The 21775-nt window shown below is 41.9% G+C and overlaps 1 protein-coding gene across 3 annotated transcripts in view; it reads right to left on the bottom strand.

The window, feature by feature from the left end:
* Positions 1–339: 339 nt before the first annotated feature.
* The window catches only part of SOAT1 (sterol O-acyltransferase 1), a 178112-nt gene continuing 156676 nt past the window's right edge, over positions 340–21775 (bottom strand). For 2 of the 3 annotated variants that reach the window (XM_033916375.1, XM_033916376.1), the window contains exons 15-16: positions 12876–13048; positions 340–8846 (exon numbers count right to left, since the gene is read on the bottom strand). In XM_033916375.1, the coding sequence (XP_033772266.1) occupies positions 8790–8846; positions 12876–13048 (230 nt within the window). In that variant the 3' untranslated portion in view covers positions 340–8789. The remainder of the gene's footprint in view (positions 8847–12875; positions 13049–21775) is intronic. The other variant, XM_033916377.1, reaches the window with a different exon arrangement.

Raw genomic sequence — 21775 nt, 5'->3', positions numbered from 1 at the left:
ACCACTTTTCCCTCCTAAACTAAGCAAACTATGCCCATGTTTGCATTATAGAAATGGTGAGGTGCATACCAGAAGGCAGTCAAACTACAGTCCTTATAGGACATGCTGCACTAATTTCACCTTTCCCCTCAGTTTTCTCATAAATATGTTCACAGGAAATGGACCCAGCAAGCAACCTTAAATATGAAGCAAAAATGTATGGACCTCACTCTTTTATTTCCCTGGGACCTGGCCACTGGGGCAATCTCAGAAGGATATCTGAATCTTTCCATTATTGGAGACCCACTGGTGCTCATGATGTGTCCTCCTCCCTTAGCAGCTGCTAGATTCAAGACTTCATAACACATAAAATAATCAATTTATTTTGAAAGCTTCATTTTTCAGTATGTTTGTATGTTTCTAACATACATGTAATACAAACAGGCTTTCAGTCCTACCCTGTTCCCCCACCTAGGAGGGCAAACAGTTTGAGGCTGACAAGTCACTGAAGAATTACAAAATCCAAGTAAGGTCAAGTATCAAATTCAGGTGAGACAGTCTGACACTCCCACCAGGCCAATGGTAAACCCTTCTACTTCTAAAGCAACAGCACCTAAAATCCACCTTAGAGATGTGTTGTTTTACTTAAGCTATTTACCAGCAACTAATTACCAGTACAAATATATTCCAGTCCCAGCTGCATATAAGACGCTTCTCAGCTTCCACAGAGATATTAAAGGTCAACTGCTGCAATTTAATTACAGTCATTTATCAGAATAGCATATTATTTCATCTACCCAATTTAAAAAGTGACAGTACAAAATGTAAGCATTCACTTTTAAGTGATGGCAACAGTCAGCATTTGCGCCATATGATGTTCTCCATAGGAGCAAATGGTCAGAAACAGACCCCACTCAAATGTATCCATATTGGCTGTTGGTGGTAGGAAAGCAAATCAGGAAATATACCCTTGAACTGTCCACCTTTGTGAAAATGAGAATTAACTATTTATTTGTTGAACTGTAAGCCCTCGTGCCATATACACCAACAGATACAGAATTTTAACATTTTAAATTGGGAAACGGACACTTATTTTTCCTGTGGTGACCATCAAAGAAGTGTGTATCTCTAGCTATGTAAAAGTGCTATAAAGTTCATTGTGCTTGCCACAGACTACTTTTAGGAGGTCTCTCTCTTTTTTTCCCCTCCCCATTTTGGGAAGTCACCAACAGAATACATGCCCATCCTTTGACAAGAATTATAAAAACTAGACCACTTGTAAAACTGCCATTAAAAAGTGATCCAGGGAAGCTATGGCATGTTTTATTTTCCCTCCAGTAAGCTACTGTCATGTCACATATTGAAGTTCTTCAATAAAACAAAATAATAAAGCCCATTTACTGCACAAATGTTAAGGGTAATCATGCTGACAATAAAGCACAGTTACTTACCTGTAACAGGTGTTATCCAGGGACAGCAGGCAGATATTCTCACATGGTGGTGATGTCATCCACAGAGCCTTTATATGGACAGTGCTAAAGTGAACTGTCACTTTAATTTCTTTAGAAGTCTCATGAGACCGCCTGTACCGTGCATGCGCGAGTGCCTTCCCACCCAACATCAGCTCACAGGACCATCAGTTCAGTAAACAAGCTAAGAAGCCAACTAGGGAAGATGGGAGGGTTGTGAGAATATCTGCCTTCTGTCCCTGGATGACACCTGTTGCAAGTAAGTAACCATGTTTTATCCCAGGACAAGCAGGCAGAATATTCTCACATCTGGGACTCCCTAGCTCATATGTAAAGGTTAGAGAAAAATTGCCATCTAAACATAGAATTCTGTAGAACTGCTTGGCCAAACCGACTATCTCTCCAGACTGTAATGGGATGTGAAAGTATGAATTGAGGACCAGGTGGCTGCTTTACAAATGTCTTCAATGGGAATGGACCGTAAGTAAGCTACTGAAGCTGCCATTCACGTAACTTATGTGCTGTGACACAACCTTTCAGTGGCAGCCCAGCCCGAGCATATCAGAACGAGATGCAGTCCGTTAACCAGGCAGATATTGTTCTCTTATTAACAGGAGTTCCTAGCCTGTTGGGAGTGAAGGAGAGAACAGCTGGGTGGGAGCCCTGTAAGGCTTCATTTGATCTAGATAGTAAGTTAAGGTGCGTTTGCAATCCAATGTGTACAGCACCACCGCCAAGGTGGGAATGTGGTCTTGGGAAGAAAACTAGAAGCACTATAGGCTGGTAGAGATGAAAATCCAAGACTACATTTAGTAGGAATCTTGGATGAGTACGAAGAACAACTCTATCATGTAAAAAAGTTGTGTAAGGTGGATCATATATCAGTGTTTGTATTTCACCAACTCGGCATGCAGAAGTGATACAAATTAAGAAGACTACTTTCCAAATGAGGTATTTAAGTAGTGTAGTCGCAAGCAATTCAAGTGAAGGTTTCATCAACGGTGAAAACAACATTTAGGTCCCAAGCAAATGGAGGAGGTTTGATTGGAGGTTTTGAATTCATAAGACCTTTCATGAACTTAGAAGCTAATGGGTGTGCAGACAGAGGTTTGTTATTCAATGGTCCATGAAAGGACTAATAGCACTGATATCAACACACACACTGAAGTGCTTTTTAGATCATTGTCAGAGAGATGTAAAAGTTAATCCAGAATTGATGACAGAGGGCAAGTTTCTGGCGAGAATGCCTATAGGCGACACCAGAGGATAAAACATGTCCACTTGAATTGGTAGCATCGCTGAGTGGAGGTTTTTCTAGAGGTATCTATCATGGCTGACACTGGAGCAGAGAGATGGAATTCATCTATGTATTGGGAGCTAGGAACCAGGCTGTGAGATGCAGAGAATGTAGACTGGAATGAAGAAAGAGATCCTTCATTCTGAGTCAATAGAGTTGGAAAAATTTGTAGTGGAATTGGTTCCCTGATACTGAGTTGAAGAAGAAAGGGGAACCAGGGTTTTCCTGGCCACCGTGAAGCTATGAGGATCATGGTGCCTGGCTCTTGTTTGAGTTTGAAGAGTGTTTTCCCTATAAGAGGAATTGGAGGAAACGCATATAGGAACTTGTTCAGTCTAGAAGAAATGCATGGTGAGGAGAGTACAGATGGGAACAGAAATGTGGAAGTGTGTGATTGTTGGGAGATGCAAACAGATCTATTTCTGGAGTTCCCCAATTTGAGAAGATTTGATGCAATGTAGTCATACCGAGTGACCACTCGTGAAGTTGAAGGAACCTGCTCGAGCATTCTGTCTGTCTGCTAGATATATTGCTTTGAGAAAGTTGTTGCATGAGATTGTGCAAGACCAGATTTGCATTGCCTCCTGGCAGAGAGGATAAGAGCCTGTGCCTCTTTGCTTATTGATGTAGTACATGGCCACCTAATTGTCCATTCTTATTAGAATTATTTTATTGAGGAGGCGATCTTGAAAGGTGTGTAGGGCATTGCGAATGACTCATAGCTCTAGAAGATTGATATGCAGGGATCTTTTCTAAAGACTCCATGAAACCTGAGTGCAAAGGCCAAGGACCTTGCAGCAACATCCACTCTGTAAAACGTGACCAACATGAGAAGAGAAGATCACCTTGCAACCCTGTAAATCTCAGAAGGGACAAATTTAGCTTTGGACCACGAAGAAGCCACACTCCTGGTAGAAAGCACCTTGACGGAAACAGGGGACTGTTTCCAAGAAAAAAATGTAGGCTGACGAACTGACCCTGCGGATCCATCCAGAAATTGTGGCCTTAGAAGCGGGAGCACCGCTTAAGTGAATGAGTGCTCACAGCTCTTACTCAGTAGCTGTATAAGAATTCACTGCCACAATGCTCTCACAAAGCTGATCTTCAGGCTGCCACTCAAGACTCCACTGTCTGACTATGCCTCCACCCCAACAGGCCACCGGATGCGCACCAGGACAGGCAGAGGTGCGAAAATGCAGCTGACAAGCTGCAGAACACCGCTGAGCTGTCTAACAGTCTGCGCTCGACCCCTGCTTAACAGAAGGTGAGAATACTTCAGGGATGGCCCTGAGCTCCAAGGAAAACTATGCAGACTGGCTAACAGGTACCCAAAAGGGTTCGGCCTGTCAGCTACAAACCAAAGTCTGTGAATTCTCAAGCAGGCAGAGCTCCAAATTTGCTTCAAACACAAAAATACTCACAAAGGGGACAAAACTACATTGAATTTAAAACAATAAAATGGGGAAAACAGAATACACACAGCTGCAGACATGCGTGCAAAAGGAAAGACTGTAGAGGGCGCTAAACCAATCAGTGAAGTACTACAGAGGCAGAGTGAAAAATCCAGAGTGGATTCCTTCTGCAGAGCATGCGAGTACAGGGAAATAACCCTATTGACTAGAATGTCTCACCTATTGCACTGGAACAGATTATTTATGAAATAAAAATGACAAAGTAATGAAAAATATAATGGGAAGACACTATTATGGAAAAAAAGAGAGTGTTTGGAATGACTCCAATAATATATATCTTCTTAGCTCCGCTGAAAACTAAGAACTGACAGTCCCACAGGCCAACATTGGGTGGGAAGACACTTGCGCATGAGTGGTATGGGTGGTCTCGAGATTTCTAAAGAAGTTAAAGTGACAGAACACTTTAGCATTGTCCGTACCAGGCTCCGTGGATTATGTCATCCACATATGAGAATATGCTGTCTGCTTGTCCTGGGATAAGTTGGATCCTGGTGTGTGTCAATACAAATCTCAAGTAAATAACTAAATTCAAGTATAACTTGGATTTCATTATTCCTTTCCTAAGCACACAGAGTTGCATTTTCTCATAGAAGGATTGGATAGAGATGTCATTAATGTAGATAATAAAATTAAGCAGGAGTTAGGGGCCCATATGATAGTATGTGTGAGACAAATATGAATGAGGTAGACAAAATCTGAGTTATAGTTTGCAGCTTAAATTGAAGCCACAGAAATAAGTTACTGGCAAATTGCTGCTTATCCAAGAAAAGCTGATTTCATTTGCTGTATTCTATGAGTCCCTTACTAGTCAAAAAAAATGATAGTGATGAACTAGTAGGATAGAGGTCATTGTTAGAAGAGGCATAGGCAGAAAAAATGCAGAAGTGGAAGGTGGACTTCTGGAAAATGTTACAGAAGACGGACAGAAAGGGGAAAATTCTATAAATGGCACTTTAACTTAGGCGCCTAAGTTAAGAGGTAATGCCATTTCAAACTGTACTTAGATAAAATTTCAAGGTGCCTACCAGGGCCTAAACAAACAGCACCAGAATCACACCTCTGGAGGTGAGATTCACGACAAACGTAGGTGCCGGAAATGTGTGCCTTGAAAACCCTGGGTTACATTTCTGGCACCTATCTTTGCCACAGGTGTAATTCTCTAAATGTTGGCGTTGCGTGATTGATATGCAATTAGGGGGGCCACTTTTATGGTGGCTGCCGAAAATGGTGCCATTTAAAGAATCTGGGCCATAATGCTGTTATGAGTAGTTAAGATAAGATATCTGATTATTTCAAATTACCTTTAATGTACTCTATAAAAAAAGCTGATCCAGTGAGACTAACTGAGCTAACAAAAATTAAATTTAAAATTAATGCTAAACACTAAGAAAATATATGGATGAAGTAATAGTGTCAAAAGGACATGATATTTCATTAAGTGCCTCAATACGGAGTGTCAAATGTTAAAATAAGCAACTAGCAATTGGCTATATGCTAAGATACACTGTCATGATTGGTTATGTATTAGAGTACAGGTTATGTATTAGAGTACAAATGAATAATTAAGATAGCATGATGTCATAAAATCAATAAAAGAGGGGTCTGAGCTACTTCTCAGACAGAGACACTTGGATGAATACTGCCATGTTGTCTGGGGTTCTGAGTTCTCTCCCGTGAAAGCCTTTATGTTATAACTTAAATTTGTACCCAGCTGCTATTCCTTGGCCTCAGAGATGGCAGGTACCTCAGCAAACATATTTACTTCTCTACACAACAGGATTTATTTTTTTTAATGAAACATATTTTTGAGATTTTTCCATAAGTTTAACACTGATCATACTTAAATCATACAAGTAAGCAGCTTCCCTATGATTCTGGCAGTAGTGAACTTTCTGGAAAACAGAAACCCTAGCAATATTAGAGACATACTGTACCACACACCCAGATGCACATCAGTTGGCTTCAAACAGTCTATACAGTTACTGAAGTTTGTCAATCCACTGATTTCTATTAGCTTCCAGGCTGAGATCACTTTTGGAAACCACCATAACCCAAGGCCACTTTCTCCACAGGAATGTACAACACTTAAAATAATTTTCAGAAAAATATAGCATATAGCACTGTCCATCATGTGCTATGTTCTCTACAGCACATCATTCTCATTCCAACGTGCTCTACAGCACATCATTCTCATTCCAACTGAGTGCTACACCCATCTTGGATAGCTCACATCACAGGTGACTTTTCTTATGCGAAGGTCACCATGCTTAAGCCTTGTATGACACTGTTCTGCTCTTTCCTCAGACTTAACTAATACCAAGCTTTCTATAAAACAAGATAGAGAGCAGCTTCATCACTCATACAGAACCGTCCCCATGCTCTCTTTGGTCCAGGTAATCTTTAAGGCCTCAAGTATTCCCATTGTATTTCATTTAAATGATAAAAAGGAAAGTAATAGAGTAACCATTTATAAAGCAAACAAAATTAAATAAAAGCTAGATGAAATAAAAACTATAATCTAAATTTATAAGACACTTTCAAAAAGTGACATTTGCACAAACAAGAGCAATGTTATGTGCAACCAAGCCTCAGTGTGGCACATTTGGCTACATGAAGCAAGGCTTTTCTTTGCTCCTAACCCTGCCCCTTTAATACCAGAATTCTAGTTTTATTTCATAAACAATTCTTAACTTTGCATCCTGGTTTTAAGTCTGGGCTCCTATGCCTGGCATGTCAACCTCTTCATCTGAGATCAATAATTATCATTCCCTTATTTTCTAACTCACTGCTATTGCCTTCAGGCATTAGTGCCTAATATGGTTCAATTGCTATAAAGATGTCTTCTTTTGCTTTATGTTGGAGGAGGGATGGGCTTTGTATACTGCCTTTTTGGGTTATACAGTCAAATGAGTTTACATATATACAGGTACTTACTTTGTACCTAGGGCAATGGAGGATCACAAGGAGCAGTGCTGGGATTAATCCCACAACCTCAGGTTGCTGAGGCAGCAACTCTACCACTAGGCCACTCCTCACAGAATCAATTAATTGTACATTAATGTATATTTCTTGCATCATATTCTCACATTTCAAAATCAGAATTACAACATAAAAGTTTAAGAAAAAGCATTCTCTGTTGGGGGTTCTTTACTATAACAAATTTAGCACATATTGTTCAAAATCTGTAAAACTGAGCAACTTACTGAACTATATAGATGGTGACCATTGATCACCATTTCTGCATCAGAAAAGAATTATAAACACAGAGGAGGAAACCATATACAATAAACTAGAGAGAAATCCAGGAAAGTCATCAATAAGGCCTGCTCTTGTGCTTTCTGAAATATTAGCAACTTACTTCTGATAAAAAGCAGAAATCTCCATCAGTATATTGCTAATCAACAAATACAGTGCAAATCAGCCCTCACAGCTGCGTTAATTAATGCCCACATTTCAGCTGTACAGGCTGCTGTACAGCTGACCTCTCCTGAATATCTGAAGATAGTTTGGTTGGAAATAAAGTAGAGCTGTGGTTTTAGCCACAAAACCTATTTAACCAGTCAGTGAGATTCCATTCCCAAAGTCTGTACAATCATTATACCCCTTCTTCAAAATATTCACCCTGGTTTTGTCTCCGTTTCTTCCCTGACAATCTGGTCTAGACAACTCTCAGATGTTTTACTTCAAAGCAAAAGACCAGACACAACATTAAGGGCTCCTTTTACAAAGGTGTGCTAGCGTTTTTAGCGCACGCACAGGATTAGCGCGCACGATCGTCGAAAAATTACCACCTGCTTAAAAGGAGGCGGTAGCGGCTAGCGCGTGCGGCATTTTAGTGCGCCTTTGTAAAAGAAGCCCTAAGTGAATGCCACCTATTCTGATTCTGCAAGAGCAACAAAGATTTTGTAGCTTCCTGATCATATACACCAGCAGAATCTATTCAACAGCACCAAAAAAGGATATTACTCTCTTAAATATAACTAAAAGCCAAGTTCCACATGATTTAGAAAAGAATTAATTTTGTGTAGATATTTGAAAAGTGTCTTTCCGAGGTAGTCCCAACATCAGATATTTGTAGATCCAACTTAGCTGATGTGCTCTGGTTTTTCCCATGCTGCTGAACCCACTGCTATTGATACTGTAAACACAGGACCATGAGGAACATTCAATACTGGCCTCAGAAAGTGATGAGCTTGTAGAGGTCTTGACAGGTTTGACCTATCCATCATTGTCATAGAAGAAGGAAATAAAGAAAGTAGTGCAAATTCTGCTAAGATCAGCATGGTTTCAGTAGCTCTGCCCACCAGCTCAGTGTGTGGCAATAAGTTTGCATGGCTCAGATTTGAGCAGATGACCTAGTGGAGCTTTCAATCAATTAAAGTTCAGGGCAGCCATAGAGTGTAGCACACTAGCTGTCCAGAAAGTAAGAGGCACCATCTCTTTTTATATACAAAAGTACCATTATTTGACTCACAAACCCTCCCTGCCCTCTCCCCAAGCCCTCAGATCGCTCTTAGTAGGTTTTCTTCATGGATGGAGTGGCAAACATACAGTGAAGCTCAAGTTCCAGTTTTATAGTTGCAGGTAGCAGGTCCAGGAGCGAGGCTTTAGATAGTCCATAAATGTAGGCTATAAAGAGAGATTTAAAAAAGTACAAGTGAGCAGCAGAAACTATGCATTGTGATGAAGTTAAAACAGCCTGTTGCATTAAAGCCCTCATCTGCTGAACAGGTCCACAGATGAGACATGAGAAACATGAGTAACAGCAACAAGGATCTCTTCCCTATCTGTGCTAGAGTTAAGTGGGGAATATATACACCCATGTCTCATTCTCTTTTAGATTTGGTTCTGGTAAGAGGAAAGGAGAAGAGGGACCTTGAAGTATATGGTAAAGTTAGGGAGAGAAAGCAAAGTTGCTTACCTGTAACAGAGGTTCTTCATGTACAATATGATAATGCAGACATACTTGGTTTCTCTCCAAGTCATGGGTATGAAGCTGCTCTCCCTCCCTAGCATGATAGTTAAATTTTTAAACCAATTGGATTCCATTCTAACTTTCACATTCAATTCAGTCATTTTGTAGAAATAATAAAGCAGATTGGAAACCAGTGAAACCATCATGGAACAGAGAGATGACACAAACATTGTTTCTTTGTCCCTCCAAGTATATAACATAGTAACATCACCATGCCTAGTGCCTTACAGTTTCCTTTTTTTACTTATTTTATATTGGCAAACTTGGACAGAACCATAATAATTTTAACTTGAGAAAGTTACAATATAAGGAATTAAGTTTAAAATAGAGTTATAAATCAAGAAATACACTACAGTAAATAAAAAAGAATACCTCTGACTAATATATTAAAAATTAATCCCTTTTGATGAGAGGGATAGGGGGAGGGAAGGTGTATACAAGGAGAACCTATGTTACAGGAAAGCAACTTTGCTTTCTCCGTCTACATATAAGATAATGCAGTCAAACGGTGCTTCCCCAGCAAAGAGTTGCCTCACTGAAAAATCAGCCATCTTTGCAACCCTGCGTATGTTTAATTATTTCCTTAAGTGATGTCATAAGCCCAATAAAATGGCCAGTCACTTGTAATTTAAAGAGATTCTTGGTTGTTATTCTACCAGTTAGTAGAACGCCTTGAAGGCCTTGAATGTTTAAACTACAAATTGTGTCTGGTAATTATTTCCTTGGCTTCCTCTAGAGATGGAAGAAAGTGCTGAGGGTATGAAACCTGTTCATGTAGTTATTCAGAGCAAACAGAACCTCAGATCCTCACAGGATTCCTCTTGACAATGGGGGGAGGAGAAATGCAGCCAGCACCCACTAAAGCTGTGAGGGCTAATTTGGAGCCACACAGCCTGTACTCAAGCTCCAAATGAATCTAAAGTGAGCAGTGTTCCCAAGGGAATGGTCCCTGAGCCCAAAAACTGACTATTACAGGCTGGCTAGGCAGATGCCCTGTTCAAGAGGGAATCCGAAGTGATAGACCTCTGCACCGACAGTCTGTGTCTTCTCACAGCTAGAGCTGCCCCAGGACGCTGGCTAGGATGGTACACTCCCATGAAGATTTTTGGAATCTTTGAAGAATTGATTCAGCTGTGTAACTTATACCCAGGTTGAAAATCATAACATGGAATAAGGGCAGGGGGGTATACACTCCCCAGTTAAACGTTCAAAACTATAGCATACTTTACAAAGATGACATGCTGATATAGTTTTATTGCAGGAGACATATCTTTCTGATATTGAAAATGACAAACTGAAAAAAATGGCGGGTGGTAGAATATGTTGTGGCATCAGCATTCCTTAAAAAGGGTGGAGTAGTCATTTTGTTCAGAAAGGGAATCGAAGATCACATTCAAACTTCTGCTAAAGATCCAGAGGGTTATGCACTATTTCAGATAACTTTAGATATCAACATTCTCTATCTAAATAGAATTTATGCACCAAATCAACACAAGAGGTCATGGATTGAAGCTGAGGGGCACCAGGCCCAGGACAAATATCAGGAAATTCTGCTTCGCACAACGAGTGGTGGACGCTTAGAACGCACTCCCGGAGGAGGTCGTGATGGAGACCACCATTCCAGGATTCAAGGGTAAGTTGGATGCACACCTTCTCACAAATCACATTGAGGGATACGAGTAAACAAGGTTTCTCAATAGGGAACACCTGGCTTGGCCTCTGCGGGTGCGGGTCGCCGGACTGGATGGACCTAGGGTCTGATCCGGCGAAGCAAGTTTCAAGTTTATTAAATTTTGATTTTACGCAATATCAAATATTTCAATGCGTATTACATAATTGTAATGTACAATAGAAACCAGGGATGACAAATACAAATAAGACAAAATACAGACTAATCATTATGTTCTATTAATACAAATTGAAACATGTAGGTAAAAGGTGGAAATACAATTTAAATGATTTATAATATTAATAAAAAAGGAAAAAAAAAAAAAAAGGGAACAATTAAGGTTTGTACATAAGGGTAGGGGAGGTGTAATATTAGGAATAATTAATCGGTTTAATATTAGAAAAATTTTAATATAAAGAGTGTAAGAAGATCCAGATTAATATTAATGATAATTTGATTGAAAAGAAAAAAAAGAGAATTAAGATTAAAGCCATTTCTTATGTTCTAAGGCTTTTTATAGAACTATACATAATTTATTCTGATATAAATCTAAGTTTCCCATCATTATTAGAGTGGATTTTAATGTAGCCCGGGATCCAGAGATGGATAAGTTAAATAACCATAAACACGTTAAAATTGAAACTACTAAAGGAATGCCTAGCTTTTCCCAGTTATATAATTTGATAGATGTCTGGCAGGTATTACGCCCCATTGAAGGGGAACTTTACCCAATCTCAGATAGATTATTTGTTGATGTTAGTGTCACATCTTTCTCGGGTCCATTCCTCTGAGATAGTTCCATATGCATTGTCTGATCATGCGATGGTAGAGATGGATTGGCAAGATAGTGGAGGGGAACAGGAGTGTTGGTGGAGATTCCTTTTAGCACTTTACAAGGACACTAAATTTCAAGAGCAACTACTGAAGAGTTGGAAAAATTATGTCCTTAATAACCAAGCCCATGTGTCTGACCCTCTTCTATACTGGGAAGTAGCCAAGGCAGTTTTTCCAGGGGGGGGAGGGGGATAATTAGCTATTGTAGTCATTCAAAATGAATGAGAAAAAGAAATTCTTAGGCTAGGGTGCTTACTAATCATAGCTAGATGATGTTTTGGGCAAACTCACTCTGTCTGATAACAATATTTATTGGATATTCAGACATCACTTAATACATTGATCCATCAGAGTAGCGAAATCTCAAGACTACATACTATAAATTTAAACTATACAGATATGGCAATAAGGGAAGGAAACTTTTAGCCCATTTACTTACATAACACTCAGGCCCTATATAAGGATCTTGACACTTAGAGACTCTCAAGAGAATCTTGTTCATATGGATATGGATATTAAAACAATATGAATGGTACTGTAAATTGGATGGGAAAAAGTAGGATGGAATCCAATTGACTTAAAAATGTAAATATCATGCTAAGGAGGCAGCTCTGTACCCATGGCTTGGAGAGAAACCAAACCACATGTGGTTGCATTATTGTGTATGTAAACAGAAAAACAGATCTCTGGATCTAAGTGAAAGCTAGGATAAATCTGTGAGGTGAAATGGACTCCTTAACCTGAGCTAATCAGGGAACAGTGTAAAGATGCCTCACCACTTAAGGTAAAATTAGGATTTGTTCTGTTAAATATAACCATACTTATATTTTTGGCTTTACTGCTTCCTCCATTGGTATTTTTAGATGTCCTGTGCTTTGTCTGCTTCCTTTGGAATGTATAAGTGCTTATAGGTCCTGTTTTTAAATCATTTCCTCCTGGTCTACCAGTGGCATAAGAAGTTGGCACCTGAGGTGAAGATGCCCAGCACTGCAGCGCCGTGCTCCCCCCAATGCACCCTTCTCTTGTACCTCTTCAAAACTTCACTAGACGCGAGCTGCATCTCTTACCCGCTGCTCGCGCTGGTCCCCCTGAACAAGAAGTGATGCCACAGGGAAGGATGAAAGAGATGGACATTTTTGTCACTCTTGTTATCCCTAGAAGCAGAGAGGCTGTAACTCACCGCCCTGGCTGTGTCTGGGTGACTCACATTGTGTAGAGGACAGTACTGTCGAGCGTACCACTCCTGGGAATACAGGCAGAGGAGGACCCCCTGCCCCAGGAAAAGTGATGTCCACATGGTCACATTCCAAATAGGCCCTTTCCGGCGGTCATGGAGGATGAAGTTAAAGAGCACTGGAAGAGATAAGGAGAATATAAGAATGGTATGGAAGAGCTGGACAAAGATATGTGTTAGTTAATGGTCACATTTCATCTTTATTAACAAGATTATTTTTCCCTTCCATGATTCCAATACAATCACTAATAACCTACTCATCTATTACATCATATTCTACAGAACAGACTAATACTTTGGTCCTGTGCCACATAAGAAAATAAAAGTAAAATGAGGATCAAGGCTGAAAACTTCTGAATTGCAAATTAAAACTCTTGTGCATGTTTAGACAGAAACAATGATTATATTTATGCAAATGCATACTTGAACATTTATCTTCTTTCTTGGAGCAGCAGCAACTGCATGAAAACTGAAGTAACATGAATGATTCAGCTGCACTCCATTATAGGAGGAGTGGCAGAGTAGTTTATTTATTTATTTAAAAATTTATATACTCTATGTGGTTTCCATATCACATACATAAAATCTTGTTTCCCTACAATTATCACCTAGACATGACTAAATAACATCATTAATCGTCCCTGTTATAAACAGGGATAGAGCGCAAATTCTGTTAAATATAATCATACTTATATTTTTGGCTTTACTGCTTCCTCCATTGGTATTTTTAGATGTCCTGTGTTTTGTCTGCTTCCTTTGGAATGTATAAGTGCTTACAGGTCCTGTTTTTAAATCATTTCCTCCTGGTCTACCAGTGGCATAAGGAAGTTGGCACTGAAGATGCCCAGCACTGCAGCGCCATGCTCCCCCCATGCACCCTCCCCCAGTACCTCTTCAAATAATGAACTACTTACCAGAAAATCTAGATTCAAATTTTATTGTTTTCACTCATCTCAGGCATGACACTCTGTATACCAATACTTGAGATAAGCAAAGTTGCTAGTGAAGCTTGAAGAATGGTCTGAAATTTGGCAGCTAAAATTTAATGCTAAGAAATACAAGGTCATGCATTTGAGCTGCAAAAACCGAAGGAACAGTACAGTTTAGTGGGGGGTGAAGAACTTATGTGCATGACAGAAGAGCAGGACTTGGGTGTGATTGTATGTGATGATTTTAAGGTGGCTAAACAGGTTGAAAGGTGACGGCAAAAGCTAGAAAGATGCTAGGGTGTATAGGAAGAAGTATGGCCAGAAGGAAAAAAGAGGTATTGATGCCCCTGTATAAGACTCTGGTGAGACCTCATTTAGAATATTGTGTACAATTCTGGAGACCACATGCTCAAAAAGATATAAAAAGGATGGAGTCAATCCAGAGGAAGGCTACTAAAATGGTGTATGTCTTCGTCATAAGGCATATGGGGACAGATTTAAAGATCTTAAGTATACTTTGGAGAAAAGGAATATCATCTCTTATCTGCATAGAAGAAGGGATATGAAACCGATAGTACTGACAGATCAAACAAAAGAGTCTTCAATGCTTACATTAAAACAGTTTCTACAGTACAGGAAATCCCTTACAAGAGGGTACTGTCTAAAACAGGTATGTTTAAATCATTTTTATTAAGCCTCATGAAACAAGCACATCCAACACAAAAATCAGCGAATCCAAACCAAGCAATAAAAATAACAGCAAGTAGCAAGCTCAAACAATTTCATTATCTGCCACCAAACCCAACCTCCCTAACCCACCCCTCCACTCAATCCAAAAAAAAAATAAAAAAAATAGAAAACCAACAAGACAAGTAAAGAAAAGAAAAGGAGAGAAAAAAAGAAGAGGCAGTAGTGGGCCTGTCAACAAAAAGTATAATTGCAAAACTGTCACAACAATTTAGCAGTTCAATAATCTACTTCTGGCAATGGGGGAAAAGGTATTCCAAAAGGGTCCCCAAATGCGCAGAAACCATAGGCCTGCTCCAAAGTACGAAGCTGGGTGCGTTCCATCTTCAAGAAGATCATGTGCTGTCGCCACTGTTGAAGAGTAGGCGCCCGCCGCTCCAACCAAAGCAGCAGAATAGTCTTCTTCCCCTAGAGTATCACCCATTTAAGAAAAGCAGAGTAGTCCCTCAGTGTAGGTGATTGCAGAGAGAAAACATCAAAGAAGATTTGCGCCTCCAACTTGATGCCACACTTCCAAAGGGAGGAGAAAGCCTGCAACAGCCGATCCCAAAAGAGCTGCACTGGAGGGCACTGCCAGAACATGTAACCCAGGGTTGCCTCCCGACAGTCACACTTGGGACAGCTGGAGGTCAGCGCTATCCCAGCCAAGTAAGCCCTGCGGTCAGACATGTGTAAGCGAAGAGCAAACTTATATTGCAGTTCCCAGCAGGCTACATTTACCGTGACCTTACAAATAGCAAGAACAGGAGGATCACGTGATGCAGTGAGGAGAGTGGACGTGTGTTCCGTAGCTCCCGGGCCCTTGCGCACATTTTAGCTGTATAAACTTCTCTTTTTTGGCTTTTAGCTCCCTTGCGGTTTCCCCCAATCCCGGTTCTCATATGGACCCTTTTGTGTCCAAATCGGGAGGCAGCAGATCCAGCAGATCGGCGGTAAAACCTAAAGAAAAATCGCGGCTGGTGGACGACAAGATGGCGGAGCCGTGACCCTCAACTATGGCAGAGTTTACTGAGGAGCAGCTGAGACAGCTTACTTCTGCGGTGCAGATCGCTTTGGTCCCTCAGATGGATAAAATCTCAGGCCAGATTCTGCACTTGGATATGTTATTGGGCGATACTGTTACCCGCACTACAGAGCTTGAGACACGAGTCTCCGCGTCGGAGGATTCAGCACAAGCTATGCATGCTCAAATTACTCAACTGGAGAGGCGTTTAACTGACACAGAGGGAAAATTGGAAGATCTCGAGAATAGATCTCGTCGGGATAACCTTCGGTTTCTGGGTGTCCCTGAAACCGTGTCAGATCGGCAGCTGTCTACTACCTTTAAAGATTGGCTTACAGCGGAATTTCCTTTACCCTCTGGTTTGGGCTCATCCATCGAGTGGGCCGCTTGCAGGAGGATCGTCAGTGGCCGAGAGTTGTAGTGGCTAAGCTGCACAATTACCTACACAAGGTGGAAATCTTGAGGCAATACCGCCTTCGACGGGATACCCTCAAATATGGTGACTCTTCCATCCGGATTTTTCAAGACTATTCCTTGGCTCTCTGGGATCGGCGACGGAAATTTCACCCTCTGTGTTCTGCTTTAGCTGCCAAAAAGACACAGTTCCTGTTTTTGTATCCGGCTGTTCTGAAAATCCATTCTAATGGGGTCTGGAAGTCCTTTGACTCTGTGGAGGCCGCACAAGCTTTTGTGGCTCAGCTCACCTGAGCATGTGTATAGATCCTTCAATCTGGTGGGACTCTATGATAGCCTGGCAGTGTTTTCTTTTCTATGGGGGCTGTCAGGATGTCTAGGACGCTTTGACTGCCTGTGTTTTTGTTGCTTTGGCTGCTGGTGTCCATGAAGCTCTGCTGATTTTGTTTGTAGTTTCACCTTTCCCTTTTTTTTTTTTTTTTTTTTGGGGGGGGGGGGGGTTTGCTATAGTGTTTTTGTTATTTATGGAGCTGTAGATGAATAAGTGTGTGTGTGGGCCTGTTGCATTTTACAGATCCTTCTGTGCTCCACTGGGTGGATCCTACTGGTGGGTGAAGTAGTTGGGGGTTTTTGGGGTTTGGGGGAGGGTGGGAGTTGGGAGGGGACCAATTTTGGACTTGTTTGGGGTATGTTTTGGAGACTTGGGTGGGGGTTTGTCCGGAGTTCCCAGGGAGAGTGGGGTTGAAAGATTTGGTGGGACACTTATTTTCTTTTCTGTATACAAATCCTAAGTTTAGTGTATTTCTGGTCATTTGGTGTTTTGTAACCCTGGGGGAGGCTGGGCTCTCGGGGTATGTTTTCTTCTGTATTGGTTGGTATATATTTCCTGACCTTAATGCAGGGTACATCTTTTAGACTGGTCTCCTGGAATGTGGGGGGTATTTCCTCCCCTATTAAGCAACAGAAGATCCTTGCTGCGCTGCAGCGTACCAAGGCTGATTTGGCGTGCCTACAGGAGACCAGACTTACTGATGAGGAGCATTTGAAGCTAAAAAGGTCTTGGGTGGGTGAGGTCTTTTTTTCCTCCCCTACAGGCGTCATGGTGGAGTGGCACTGCTTCTCCGTAAGTCTTCTCTGATTGGGGTCCAGGTCTTGGAAAAGGACAGGTATGGCCGTTATTTGTTGGTGAGACTGCAGTTGGGAGGTTTACGATATTTGTTGTTAGTGGTGTATGGGCCTAATTCCACCCCACTTCCTTTTTTTCAAAGTTTAATTGCGCTTCGCTCCAAATATCCTACTGCTCCGCTTTTGTTACTGGGTGATGTTAACTTAGTAATGGACCCTGATCTTGATAAGTCGACTATTCCACAGACTTCTTTGGGGCCCTGGGGTCTTTTGCTTTCGAATTTCTGCTCTACTCTTGATTTGGTGGACTCATGGCGGTTACTTCATCCAGAGGTACGGGATTATACACATCTGTCCCGTGCCCATGGATCCTGGTCTCGTCTTGATTATGTCTTTGTGTCTTCTTCCTTATTTCCACAAATAACAGCGGCACGGGTGGGCTCGGTTCAGATATCAGACCATGCCCCTGTCTGGGTTGATCTTCAATTAGACGATAATTTCGTTCGTCCGAGTCGTTGGCATTTCCCGGCTTATTTGAGGCAGGATCCTGAATTTCAAACTTTTCTTCAGGCTCAATGGGAGGAGTATGTTCTTCATAATGGTCAGCATCGGGATGATCCATCTCTGTTTTGGGAGGCGGCTAAGTCTGTCCTCAGGGGTCAGATTCTGGCTTATGTTTGTTCTCGTAAGCGGAGGATTTATAGGGTGATTATAACTTTGGAGCGCACTTTGCGGGTAGCCAAGAGGGCTTTTGTAGATCGTCCTTCGGCGTCGACCAAGGAGCATTATTTGGCTACGCAAGCGGCGCTTAATTCTCTATTACATTTACGTGCCCAACGCTGGTCCACATACTGTAAATTTCAGTTTCAGTGTTATGGTAGCAAGCCTGGCCACTTGCTGGCCAGAATGGTGGATGATTTTACGGGTAGGAAGCCTATTTTGGCTTTGCGTGCCGCAGGAGGTCAAGTTGTATCCCGCACAGCTGCAATAGCGGAGGTCTTTCATGATTACTTTGCTACTCAATATGGCAGTCATCTGGCTTCCTCTGGTGACATGATTAATGATTACCTTATCTCATCAGGGATGCCCCGTTTGCCAGCAGAGGCTATTTGCTGTTTGAATAGTCCTCTCCAGGCGATGGAAATACAACGGGCCATTAAGACTAGTAAGCTAGGAACTGCTCCAGGACCTGATGGCTTTTTGATATAATTCTACCGGATGCTGGAGCCCCATCTTTGTGGTCCTCTGCTTGCTTACTATAATAGTGCTGTGCGAGAGGGCGCTTTTCCACATTTCGCAAACAATGCTTCCATAGCTTTACTTCCTAAACCTGGTAAGCCATCCGATCTTCCTGGCTCTTACCGTCCTATTTCGCTGATTAATGTTGACCTTAAACTCTTTTCCAGAATTTTAGCTGATAGGCTTGTTCCTTTTATCCCCACCTTGATTCATAATGACCAGATGGGCTTTGTCCCTGGGAGACAATCAGTATTAAACATTCGTAAGATATTGCTGGCCCTGGCCCATGCACAACATGCTGCAATTCCCACTTTTTTGGTAAGCCTTGATGCAGCCAAAGCTTTTGATAATGTCTTGTGGGATTATCTTTTCCATATCTTAGATTACCTTGGGATATCAGGATTTTATCGTGCGGCCTTGGGTTCTTTATACAATAATCCTACTGCTTCTCTGGTGGTCAATGGCATGCTCTTGGATACATTTTCTATTCGACGGGGAACGCGGCAGGGGTGCCCTCTTTCCCCCTTACTTTTTATTCTCACCTTAGAGCCGTTTATTATGTACTCTTCGCAACTTTGATGAGGTGCGTGGAATGACTATTTCTGGGAAGGAGCTTAAGACTCTAGCCTTTGCGGACGATTTAATGCTTCTCCTTACGAATCCTGCTCATTCCATTGCGGTGGCCCTAGATCTTATCGCGGAATATGGGGTTTTTTTTGGGTTTTACTATTAATCTTGATAAATCAGTGGCTTTGCCATCTCATTCTTTCATTTTTCAGCGGTGGGAGGGTGATTTTCCTTTACAGTACCTTCTGATCTTTCTTTGTTGTATGCTATCAATGTGAATTAGAGAGTTGCGCGGGGACAGAAATCCCACCCATCCCCGCCCGTCACCGCCAGGATCCTCTCCGTCCCCACCCATCCTCGCAAATATCCTCTCCGTCCCCACCCGTCCCCGTCAGGATCCTCTCCGTCCCCACCCATTCCCGCAAGGAATTACCTCCATCCCCGCCCGTCCCCATAAAAAGCAGCAATTACTTCTGACAGGATCATCAATTCCAGTTTCTTTTGTGTTTTCGCTGCTGTTTTCCTTTTGGAATCTCTTTGGTGAAACCCTTTTTTTGTTTTCTGTTCAGGTAATTAACTTATAAACCCCCTCTTTTACTAAGGCTGACGTGTCCATTTTATTATATGGACGAACTCTGCTTCCAAAGCCTTCCATCCCCGTGGGAGTCCCGTTGGCTAGAGGGGGGATCCCCGTGGACCAGAGGGGGGTCCCCGTGGGAGTCCCGTGGGTTAGGGGGGATTCCCGCGGGATTCCCGCGATCCCCGTTCCCGTGCAGACCTCTAATGTGAATCCTTTGCTCCATAATCTGACCCTTCGCTTACGTTTGTGGAAATCTCTCCTCTTTCTCTTATGGGTAGGGTGGCACTTCTTAATATGATTGTTATTCCCACTTGGTTATATGTTTTTCAGGTTCTTCCGCTCTATCTCTTGCATCGAGATGAGACCAAATTCATCCAATTGATTCAGCACTTTTTGTGGCGGGGTCATCGTGCTCGAATACCCTACTCACAGGTGGCGAGACCCACTTGGGTTGTGGCATGCGGCATGTTAATGATTATTTTAGGGGTACATCAGATTTCACCAACACGAATTTGGAACTTCAGTGTTTTTTGGGGGTACATTTCAGTGCTTATCTGCATTCTGTCCCTTCCACACTTTCTTCTGACTTGAGGCTTAAGGTGTTTGGTCTCCCCTTGCGTAGGGTTTGGAAATGGGTATGCAAATTTCATAGCATTAATGATAGTGAGTCCCCTTTCCTGCCTATTCGCTGGAACAATAATTTCCTACCTGGTATGGAAGGATCCTGGTTTGCGCGGTGGGAGGCACGGGGGTTGCATTTTTTATTTCATTTGCTGCAGGATGATGGTATGATAAAATCTTTTGAACAATTGTGTCAGGACCATGGTCTTGAGCTTGCAGATAGATTTGCCTATCTGCAGATTAAGCATTATGTGGCATCTTTGTCAAAGACTAATTTATGTCGTGCCCGACAAGAATTATTGTCCACTGCCTATACCTTCGATTCTCAATTGAAGGTTCCCCTTAGATTCCATCATAGGCATTTACAGGATGTAACCCCCTGCCTGACTATGAGAGGCTTCGGACATCATGGTCACAAGATTTGGCGATGGTGTTATCGGAGGACTTTCTCTCCCGTGCTGTAGCTCGATTGGTATTGTTGCGGAAATACATGTATTTTTGGGAAATGCAATATAAAGTGATATTTCGGGTTTATGTGTCACCCCATAGGGCATTCTGTGCAAAGTTTCGACCTACTGATGTTTGTGACAAATGTGGCCAGGGACCTGCTATATTGGGACATATGTTGTGGTCCTGTTCAGTTATTCAGGCTTTTTGGACTGGACTCTTTGTATACATTGGATCGCTTTGGAGGGCAAACATCAGATTGTCCCCTACCCTTCTTTTTGGAGTTCTTCCCTCTCATCATCCTAGACTGCCGGGATTGAGTGCTTTCCTTCGCTGGTCCATTCTGATGGTGTTGAAGTGTATTTTCCTGAAATGGCTGGCCTTGGAAGCTCCTGATATCTCGTTCTGGCGAACACAGATGATTCTTTTATTGTCCTGGGAACGTCGGGACATTTCTGATTTCTCCACTTTGCGGGGACAGCGATTTATGGCCGTCTGGGAGCCTTTTTGGACTACAATGACTCCTGTGGCCATAAGTCGTATTTTAAATTGTTGAGTGTATTCTTTACTGCCCCATTCTCTGTTGTATTTATTCTGTTTACTTATTTTTTTGGTATTGGGAACTCTGGACCTGGGGAGTTGGGGGTGGGAGGGTGGTGTTTTCTTTAAAACTTGTTTGGAGTCCTATTTCTCTGGCTGAATATTGTCATTTGTGTTTCTTGTTGGTTCTAATAAAAATTATTTGATCACAAATAGCAAGAACAAAGGTCTTAAAGGTAGCCTCCGACAAGGTAATGTTAAGATCAGACTCCCATGCTGCGGCATACCTGCGATTCGCAATGGTGGGCGAGGAGTCCAGGAGCACTTGATGGTCTGAAACAGGTATATAATACAAGGTCCAAAAGAAAAAAGAGCAGAGTGCACCTGGCCTTTAAAACCCACTTTATTAGCAACCAAACATAAAATCCATGTAAACAATCGACTCATAAACTAGATTGAGATTCCAGGTCAGACACGATAACCGCAGTGGGGGCTGAAGTCTCAAAGTACCCCTAAGAAATCAGACAACATCCAAAGAGCCTCTCAGAGGCTTAGGACCAAAACAAGAGAGACTGGTGATCTGAACCCTCAGAAAGCCTACAGCCAGGCCCTTTTCCAGTCCATCCTGAAGGAA

The sequence above is a fragment of the Geotrypetes seraphini genome, chromosome 12, assembly GCF_902459505.1.
Source record: "Geotrypetes seraphini chromosome 12, aGeoSer1.1, whole genome shotgun sequence".
Taxonomy (NCBI): domain Eukaryota; kingdom Metazoa; phylum Chordata; class Amphibia; order Gymnophiona; family Dermophiidae; genus Geotrypetes; species Geotrypetes seraphini.
Note: the sequence above shows the minus strand (reverse complement) of the source record. Positions and strands in the feature narration are given on the sequence as shown.